Source organism: Nannospalax galili, unplaced genomic scaffold (assembly GCF_000622305.1).
Source record: "Nannospalax galili isolate Female #2095 unplaced genomic scaffold, S.galili_v1.0 scaffold1087, whole genome shotgun sequence".
Classification (NCBI taxonomy): domain Eukaryota; kingdom Metazoa; phylum Chordata; class Mammalia; order Rodentia; family Spalacidae; genus Nannospalax; species Nannospalax galili.
The window spans coordinates 874,551-885,375 of NW_008356845.1; the positions used below are offsets into that span (position 1 = coordinate 874,551).

Consider the following 10,825-nt stretch of genomic DNA (forward strand, 5'->3'; position numbering starts at 1 on the left):
AATGGAGATCTTTTTTAAAGGTTAAAAACTCATTCAATTTTATGTCTTACAGGGCTTATACTGAGTTCAATATTGTATAACTATTACCTCAACTGTGAACCTAGAAACTTCACCCACTTGTGAAGGAGATGTACTGTTGCTCTGGAGTGTGTTACTGAATATGTTAAAGCTGTAGTGAAATGCTTCTAATCATGTAGTTATTAAAAATTTTTAAAAAATGATAAATAATAATTTTTCAAAGCCTAAAACTTTGCTCCTTAACAATTAGTAGATGTGAAAAACATTACAATTGAAATCTACCTGATGACTTTATATCCATGCTCAGATGCCAAGGAGCTCAGAAAGTAACCGATCATGACTAGTAATAATCAGATATATAGAGATTAGAAATGCATGTGTAAGCATCTTAATATCAGTTGCATTAAAAATGAATTTTTCTGTATGAAACTATATTTTAATATTGAAATGGAGATCTTTTTTAAAGATTAAAACCTCATTTAATTTTATGTCTTTCAGGGTTTATACTGAGTACGATATTGTATAACTGTAATAATTCAACTGTAAACCTAAATATTTACAACCAATTTTGAAAGAGATGCATCTTAGCTCAGGAAATTGTTATTGAATATGTCAATGCTGTTGTAATGAAATGTGTCTTCTAAGTATGTGGTTATTAAATAAATAATTTTAAAAAATTCAAACCTACCCTGTGTCTAATCACTGGTAATGAAATTCTTCTTCTAAGTATGTGGTTAATAAATAAATAATTAATAAATATTAAAAATAAATGAAACAATTTAAAAGTATGTACCACCACGTCAAAAAAATGTGCATGTGTGTGTTCACATGTATATGGGTGTACATGTGTGTTCAGGTACAGGTGAATGTGAAGGCCTACAGTTGATGCTAGGAATCTTCCTAGGTGGTTCTCCATCTTATTCATTGAGGCAGAATCTCTTAATTGAATCCAGATCTCAGCAGTATCGCTAGTGTCTAGCTAGCTTTCTCTGGGGATCCCCTGTCTCTGCCTTCTGAGTGCTAGAAACATGGCAAGCTGTCACAGTTACCCAGCAACCAAGATCTACAGATTCAAATTCTGGTCCTCGTGTTTGTGTAGCAAGTTCTTCAGCCACTGAGCCACCTCACCAGCCCTCTTGGTGCTGTTTCTATAACCAAGCTTGTGGGTACTTGCTTTCTTCTCTCTCCCTCAGACCCCGTGGCCACCCTGAAGACAAGCTTGGGCTAGCATGCTAGAGCATGTCTGTGTACCCAGGTATTCCCTCTGTGGTCGTCTTGAATCTGTTGCCTGACAACCTTGTTGGTGGCTAGAGGGAAATCAGCTAAAAGTGAAAGGAAAGTTAGGCAAGTATGACCCAAATTACTGATGCACACGGTCTACGTAAATGATTGTCTGAAGCCTCTAGATTTTGGAATGATTTTTTTTTTAAAAAAAGAAAACCAGAATGGGATGCCTTTAGCTACAGCGTATGGCTTAAAGATTGTGTTGGGCACAGACCTTCCTCATCTGGCTCATCACGTTACCTTAATAACTACCACATCATCACTTCATTTTGTGCCGTGTGGATATGGCTTCCGAGTACAGCTGTCAGAATACAGACACCTTGGGAAGGTTTCACATTGTATCTCCGATCTGCAGAATATGAAGCTGACTACTGTGGTGGACATGTGACACATAGAGGGGAAAATATTTTCTTGAAGAAGATACAAATATAACATAAACACCAATCACCATGACAAGCTTCCAACACTTCTAACAGGCATCTGAAAAGTTGGAGCAATCCAATTACTCTTATTTCCTAAGAGGATGGCTCCTAATGTAAAACAAATGAATGAATAAACGCGAAGCCTACAATGACACAACACCTGCTTATCACATTCTGACTTTGTATGAACTAATCTAATAATTCCCTTTGACATAGACATGCAGTCTGACTTCTCCTTCAGATCTGATTGAAATGTATGATTGAAATGACCACTACAGGCTGTCCTGTTCTAGACATCTGCATGTAGCTGCCTTAATCCTGAAGAAGATACATCAGTAGAGATTAGTGAAAGGGATCTTTGATGTCTGTTAATTTTCAAATATGGCACAGCGGCTTTTCTTTTTTCTCTGGCAGCCTCCCTTCTCAGTCCAGCCCTCCCAGCTGGGCCTTTGGGAAGTGGCCAATTCCAGGCTAATGTGCTTCTTTCTCTGTTATCTGACACTAATGCTGTTGCACAGAGGCAGCGATGAAGATAAGCTCTATCTAATTGGATATCTTTTTAAAGCAAACCTTTTAGTTACTTAGAACAGAACTTCTCCAATTAGCTTCCTTTCTCCTCTATCTGCCTGTGTGAGAACCAAACTCATGTGCAAACATAGGATTTGGAAGGGAGTCAAAGGAGGTGTTGGAAAAGCGGAAGGACAGTCATGTTTAATTTATGGGATGTGCTTCACCAGGGAGGCCAGGAGCTGTGTTTCCATGAGAGCAAGGCCAGGGCAGGTCAGGCAGGGCAAGAGGCCCCAGAGTGTCCTGTGTCCTACCACACAGCCATGCTCTAGTGGGCTTGGCTCTGAGGGGGGAAGAGCCCAGACTTTCTAATGCTCATCTTTTTGTTTCAATGAAAATACTTTATTTCAGTGCAAAGGACTTGAACCCCAGCTTGGGACTGATGGTTTCAAACTGTATTCTTTATTATGTTATTCCTGGGTTGAAGAAAAAAAAAAAACCAAAAACCAAAACCAATTTAGATCATTACCCTTTTAAAGTGACCAGCTAGAGTTCAAAAGTCACCAAAAAGGAGCACTGCTTAGAAGGAACAGGTTCTAGATGCCAACAATGAATTAAAACAGTTAAAAGAAGCAAAGGAAAAACCCATTTCTTTCTGGCTTTGATTTCTGAGATGGAATTAGAAGTGAGACAGGAAAGTTCTTAATTTCCTTTCAGCTGGAAGTACATCTGCCACCATTGCCACATGTGCCCTGGGGAGCCCCCGCTCCTGGGTTTTGTTTGCAACAATATTTCATATTTAGGAATGAAAATTAATGTCCCCTGAGGCAGATCCACCCAGGCCATTTTACCTAAGTTCTGAGGTCAGTTAGTAAGGGTGAGCCTAGGTAGCTAGAGGTGGGGGAAGGAGGGTAAGTGAGAGATGGGCACTGTGAGGACACAGCAAGAGAGAGGCACTGCCTGGTGCAGGAGCCAAGGCTCCACACTGACTGTTTCTAGGTCTCACGTCATTTTTTATGGATTCCCTGTCCTCATAGCCCTGACCCTTGAGAACAGGAGCTTGCGCCAGAATTTTGACTCAAGCATTTACTCCACAGACATTTGAACTTAAATTTTATATTTTAAAATTATACACATTTTGATTTTTAGGTGTGGGGAAGATTATTTGAAAAAGTTATTTACTTAAATGAATAGTAATATTTAAGGCATATATTTGATTGGCTTTTTAGGTTAGATGTCAAAGTTTGCAAAGCAGTGCGTTAGCAGGAAGTGTTACCTTGGAGACAAGAGTTTTTCCTCCTCCTTTGTTTTGTGCATGACTGAAACACTGTGTGTAAAATTTGAACCTTCTAGCTACTGTCCTGGATGTAGGAATGCAAGTCCGGATTCTAATCGCTTTTCCCTACTTCATTCCCAAAAGGTATGGAGAGCGCTTAAAATAGATTTCGGCCCAGCAATTAGTCAATATGTTGATATTTGTTCCAGTGTTTGTGCACTAGCACCTACAAATCAAAGCTTTAACAAGTGTTAGGAATGATAATTTCTGTTTTCTCTTTTGCCATGGTAATGATTTTCTAGAAGGTGGTCACAGTGGTCAGCTACAGCATTGGAGTTGGGTTGGTTCTTAGGGATATTGCAATGGTATTGTTGAAATACAGAAACTTTCTGGGGGAAACAAGGATTCCAAAATGGATCACTTCTGTGATGTACTGAAGTCATTTATTTTGCATGGAAGATAAAGCTAGGAAGATAATTTTCAGCAGCTTGATAGAGTTCTAATCATCACGTTTCTGCTTAAATCAATGTGTACAAATATCAAGAGCACACTTTTGGGGCAAATCTCCTTTCTGACACTATGATCAGAATTTGGTCCCCTCCTCCCTCCATTCTTGGGTCTCAGCTCAATCCCTTGCTAGCTGACCTCCTAAGGGATTAGACTCTGAGGCTAGTACCAGGTATTATATTTTTATATCACTCCCAGTAAGTACCTGAAATTACATACCTGATGGTTAGTCCTGTCTACTGTATTGGCAGTGGAGGGGTGGTCTCTAGTATTCTGACGAATTCGGGTGGAGTTTTGCTGTTCGATCGTGGAAGATGTTGGGATACAGAACTCTCTGAAGCATCGTTTGAAGTTTTCATCGAGAAACGCATAAAGGACTGGGTTCAGGCAGCTGTTTGTATAACCCAGGGCAATGCAGAAGTGCCAGGAGACCGTCTGAAAAGTAGTTTCTGGAATTGTGATTAATGCTTTGATGATGACATAGATGTGAATGGGCGTCCAGCAGACGATAAACACAGCCACAACCACGAGCACCATCCTAGTGATCCTACGCAGGTTCCTGTCCTTTTCTTTGGAGCCCGAGAGCATGCGGACGCTCTTTAGGCGTAAGATCATCAATCCGTAACACACTGTGATGATGAGGACAGGCATGATGAATGCAAAGATGAAGACACAGATCTTCAGCAGGTTTTCCCAGTACCAAGTCGGGTGGGAGAATGTGAGGGTGCAATCTATGGAACCTAGGAGAAAAGAATTTTCATGGGAAATTAGCAGTAATATTTGATTATATTTGTAGGCATTAAAATTACTCTTTACTTACTAATAGCCTTGATCAGAGCTAAGGGAAGGCTCTTACTCCACAGTCCAATAAGAAAAGAGTTAAATAAAATAAGGAAGAAATTCAATTGTTGATTTTTGAGGGAAAGTTACTGTTACTTTTTTTTTTCCTTTTTTTTTTTTGTTCTGTTTCCCATTTTTTTTCTGCCCACTTGGATCACATTAAGCTTATTAAGTGAAAAGTTAAGTACGTTTCACAATGAATCAGACACTTTGTGGGATTTATGTTGTTATAAAAATGTAACCATTGTCCAAGGTTCCTGGGAGTCTCTAGCTAATGCACAGTTCCCCTCTACCGCTAGACGGCCCCACTCGTTATTCTGCTGTTAGGTCTGAAAAGATGAATTTTTTAGGTAGGTAGCCACTTGAAATTTTAAAACCAGCTTCAGTGAAACACTAAAGTTTAAGCTCTAATGGCTTTGGAGGGTATGTTCATATTTATACACATTTTTGTGAGATAAGAACAGAGAAATCAGGAACACTTGGATTTTATTCTCATTCAAATATTTAGTGGGCTTATAATTACAGGGAAATCTTCCTAATTCAAAATACTTAAAGGCATTTTGTTAAAGTACAGTTGACCATGGTATTGGACGACTCTATGAATTCTACTTGGCTCAGGACATCACTAACTCATTGAGCTACAAGCCAGCACGTTCCCGGGCTTGTGTCATCTCTTACCATGCCTGTATTTTGTGGTTGCCATGAACATTACAGGCAGACCAATGGCAGAAGAAAGGATCCAGTTGCAGACGTTGACAATTTTGGCATTTCGTGGGGTACGGAAATCTAGTGCCTTGACGGGGTGGCAGACGGCTATGTAGCGATCCACACTCATAGTGCAGAGGGTGAATATGCTGGTGAACATGTTGTAGTAATCTATGGAGATCACAATCTTGCAGAGGATGGTTCCAAAGGGCCAGGTTCCCATCAGGTAGTTGACGCTCTGGAATGGCAGTGTACTGGTTGCTAAGGCATCTGCCAAGGCAAGGTTGAAAATGTAGATGTTGGTGGCGGTCTTCATCTTGGTGTATCTAGGAGATGGAGGAAGAGCAGTGACATTAGAGACCACCAGAAATCCGTGCAGCAGTCTCCTAAAAAAACCTGTACAGGCTAATGGAAAACATCTGAGATTAGATAGAGAATTGCTCTGAAATAATTGCTTGGCTGTTGATATTCAAGTGTTTATCATTATTTCTCTAATTTCTTAAAGACAGGGTCTCCATGTAGTTCCACACTTCTTGGAACTTGCTGTCTAGACCAGGTTGACTTCAATCCCATAGAATTTCTCCTGCCTCTGCCTCCCAAGTGCTGATATTAAAGGCATATACCACCACACATAACATAATTTCTCTATCAGTTTTTCTTATATAAAATAATTATATCAATAGAAAACATGGAGAATTGTGAACTTTTGATGTTATTAGTTATCTGAGACATTTGTGTTTCTCTCTTTACACACACACACACACACACACACACACACACACACACACACACACTAGACATATACATGCAAAGGCTGTTATGAAGTAGAGAAAAGAATGCTTATATCTTAACCAAGAGCAGATAAAGGCAATACGGTAAGAAAGATGGAAAACATCCTAGACATTTGGTCTTAAAGAATATGCATTAGAAGGTGGTAGGAATAGGCCATTCCAGATGGAGAGAGAACAGCAAGAGCTCCAGTAAAGAGGCAGACTTGAAATGGTATGATGAGCATGTTTGACATGCTGAAGGGTAAGTTCCACCAGGGAATGTCAATAGATTTGAGAGGGAAGCAACACTGAGGCCAGGAAGCGGAGGAAAGTGTACCATGGTGATTAAAACTTCACCCAGTCAGATAATAAAAATCTTAAGATTTGTTATATTTTTAACATATTTATGCACTATTGTATTTATATATATTTAATTATTTATTAAGTTGCCATTAACATATAAGAAATGACACACAGTAAACACAATTTGATAAGTTCTGTCATATGTATACCTGTGAAATCACCATAATAAAAATCAACAATTGGCAAAGAATTGCCACATTCAACTTGACCACTGCCTCTTTTTGTAAATTTTTTTTTTTGCATCATTTTATCCGTAGGTGTCTGATGCTCTAATGGCTGACTTGAGTAGTTGTAATAGAGACCTGCAAAATATATTTACTATCTTTTCTTCTCCAGAAAAATGCCACCCCCCATCAAGGGGCTCAACATATCGACCACTCCCAAAATTTTCCCTGTGCAGCTCTGTAAGTCTTTTCTTCTCCCCCCACCCTCCCTCAACCCTCGCTCTGCCATTTCCCAGGCAATAACTGATCTTGGAGTGTCTTCTCTCATTATAAGCTAATTTGAATTTTCTAGAAATTTATGCAAAGATTCATTCAATATTTGAGCATTTTTGTCTAGTTTCTCTCAGTGTAATTATTTTAAGGTTCATCTGCAGTGTTTCGTGCATCAAGAAGTCTTTCCTTTATACTGCCAAGATATATTCCTTTGCATGATTATGATTATACTGTAGTTTCTTTATCTACATTAAATATTAATATGAATTGATTAGCATACAGTTTTGGACATTGCATATTAATCTATTATGAACATTCAAGTAAAGATATGCATTTTCCCCTCTGGTCTAAATATCTAGGAGTGTTATTTCTCTTCCAAGCCTACAGAAAGCAGAAGCGGTAAGACTGTGCATTTACAATAACTCATTATATTTGGAGAAGCACATCTTCAGATAGCTAAGAGCTGTTTTTTATAATCAATATTTCTAGACTCTAATTTAGTAATAGTACCTCAGCTTTACTCTAGAGCACCCTTCCCCATTCTCTGCCTGTGTGCTCGGCAATGGGCTCTGTTGTGAGGTCTGGGAATGAAGATGTTAAGTGATTGGGGTCACAGAAAATAGAGATAGCCTCAGGTTTCAACTGAGCTGCAATGATTTGAATGAGTTTTGATATGGTTTCATGCATTTGAAGCTTGACCTTCAATATATGTTCAATGGTGATGGGGCTTTTGAAAGACATGGAAGAGGAGGAGATCTTTAGGCTGTTGGAATTTTGCCTTCAAAATGAATTGAAGTAGCTTTTGTGGGACCCTGGTTAGTACTTGAGAAAGAATTTCTATAAAAAATCAAGAGTGGTACCCCTGGGGCATCTCTCTGGGCCTCCTCTGGTCCCATCCTGTAGCATGTACTTCTGCCCATGATGTGATGCAAAGAAGGCTTTTCATCAGAGCTGGTAAAATGCTGCTTTATTTCAGCCTCAAGCTGTGAGCTGTATTCACACCTTTGTATATAACTTTTTATATTTCCAAGCCTGAGGTGTTTTGCATAACCATGAAAGTGGATGAAACAAAACAGAGAATTCAGGGAGGTTTTTGGAGAAAGAGTATATTGGTTTATCCAGAGGAGTTTGAACCTAAGAGGTTGTATGGTATGTAGTTGTTGGAAAAAGTCATTTGAAAATGGACTCAAATCCTTCTGTCTAAGGATTTGAAAGAACATAAGAGAATTGAATACAAGAAGTCTTCCTTGAACTTTTTATTTACATAACACAATAAAGTAAAAAAAAATTCAGCTTGTGCTTACAGCTTTTTAACCACATGGAGTTGAATCTTACTCATTCAGCCCCAACTGACTGATTTCGTAGGGAATAGTATTATAGACTTCTTGATGTAGGAATGTTCCAGGAATGTGTTTTGGTTTCCATAAACACCAGGAAGCTGAAGCTTTAAAGGACTATTTCATGAATATCCTCAGGACCAGTCAACTGAGATTGCTTCCTGAGCTTTAGGATTTTATCTCTTGATTCAGTGTGCAAAGTTTGTAGAAGTTGCTTTGCTGGAGGAATGATTTAGGTTTAAACCCACCTTTAGATTCCAGCCTTCCTTGAGTCACTGACTACTCCCTTAAAGGATAAGATAACTCAGTGTAATTTCAGTAAAGACTATAAACATGACAAACCTAAAGTAGATAATTTCAACAAGATCTTCCATATGCAGAAACAAACCAACAAAAATCAAATCAAGATGGTGATTTTTAAAAAAAAAATTTAAATTAAATAACCATATAATTAGAAGAAACATTTCATGACAACAGCACTGACATATAAAATAACAATTTCTAGAGCTAAGATGCATCTGTTTCAAGACTGGCTGTAAAATTTTAGGTTTACAGTTGAATTAACACAGTTATATAATATTGTACTCAGTATAAACCCTTTAAGGCATAAAATTAAATGAGGTTTCAACCTTTAAAAAAGATCTCAATTTCATTATTAAAATACACAGTTTCAAACAGAAAAATTCATTTCAATGCAATTGACACTAAGATGTTTGCACATACATTTCTAATCTCTATATATCTGATTATTACTAGTCACAGTCAGTTATTTCTGAGCTCCTTGGCATCTGAGCACGGATATAAAGTCATTGGGTAGATTTCAATGGTACTGTTTTTCACATCTACAAATTATTAAGGAGCAAATTTTTATGCTTTGAGGAATTTTTTTTCAGTTTATTATTTATTTAATAACCACATACTTAGAAGAAGCATTTCATAAGGGGATACTTTAAAAACCTATATGCTACTAAATTTGAAAACCTAAAAGAAATGGACGGATATCCAAAGTCATGGGAACCACCAAAACTAAACCAAGAAGAGATTAACAGCTTAAACAGACCCATAACACAAAAAGAAATTGAAACAGTAATACAAAACCTCCCGACTAAAAAAAGCCCAGGACCAGATGGATTTACAGCAGAATTATATCAGACATTTAAAGAAGATCTGCATCCAATACTACTTAACTCATTCAAAAAAATATATATGGAGGAAGAACTTCCAAATTCCTTCTATGAAGCCAGCATCACCCTAATACCAAAGCCAGGTAAAGATACAACCAGAAAGAGAACTATAGACCCATATCCTTAATGAACATAGATGCAAAAATTCTCAACAAGATACTTGCAAACCACATACAGACACACATCAAAAGGATCATCCACCATGATCAGGTTGGCTTATCCCAGAGATACAGGGATGGTTTAATATGTGTAAGTCAATAAATGTCATAAATCCTATAAATGGACTCAAAGATAAGAACCATATGGTCATCTCAATAGATGCAGAGAAGGCCTTTGACAAAATTCAACATGCATTTATGTTCAAAGTCCTAGAGGGAATTGGACTGGAGGGAACATACCTCAACATAATTAAAGCCATATATAACAAACCCACAGCCAACATCATTCTAAGTGGAGAAAAACTGGAAACATTCCCGTTGAAATCAGGAACCAGACAAGGCTATCCATTATACCCACTTCTCTTTAACAGAGTACTTGAAACTCTTGCAAGAGCAATAAGACAAGAGAAGGAAATTAAAGGAGTAATAATTGGAAAAGAAGAGCTCAAATTATCCCTTTTTGCAGATGATATGATATTATATCTAAGGGACGCTAAAAATTCCACGCGCAAACTCCTAGAAATTATTAACACATTCAGTAAAGTGGCAGGTTACAAAATTAACCTACAAAAGTCTATAGCCTTTCTATATACCAATGACAAGCAGTCAGAGAAAGAGCACAGGGAAACCCTCCCATTCACAATAGCCACAAAAAAAGACCTTGGAATAAACCTGACCAAAGACATTAAAGAGCTCCACAAGGAAAATTTTAACTCTTTAAAGAAAGAAATCAAAGAAGACATCAGAAGATGGAAGGACCTCCCATGCTCATGGATTGGAAGAATTAATATTGTGAAAATGACCATCCTACCAAGAGTCATATATAGATTCAACGCAATGCCAATCAAAATCCCCATGACATTTTTCACAGAACTGGAAAAATCTATCCTAAGATTCATATGGAAGCACAAGAGACACTGGATAGCCAAAACAACCCTGAGAACTAAGAGCAATGCTGGGGGGATTACTACATCAGATTTTAAGCTGTACTACAGAGCTATAGTCATAAAAACAATA

At 37.9% G+C, this 10,825-nt stretch overlaps 1 protein-coding gene across 3 annotated transcripts in view; it reads right to left on the reverse strand.

The window, feature by feature from the left end:
• The window catches only part of Oprm1 (opioid receptor mu 1), a 68,437-nt gene that overhangs the window by 16,579 nt on the left and 41,033 nt on the right, over positions 1 to 10,825 (reverse strand). Inside the window, exons 2-4 of one of the 3 annotated variants that reach the window (XM_008854730.2) lie at positions 5,533 to 5,885; positions 4,234 to 4,754; positions 1,543 to 1,651 (exon numbers count right to left, since the gene is read on the reverse strand). In XM_008854730.2, the coding sequence (XP_008852952.1) occupies positions 1,634 to 1,651; positions 4,234 to 4,754; positions 5,533 to 5,885 (892 nt within the window). In that variant the 3' untranslated portion in view covers positions 1,543 to 1,633. Of the gene's footprint in view, positions 1 to 1,542; positions 1,652 to 2,633; positions 2,687 to 4,226; positions 4,755 to 5,532; positions 5,886 to 10,825 lie in introns of those variants that run through there. The other 2 variants (XM_008854728.1, XM_008854729.1) reach the window with 2 other exon arrangements.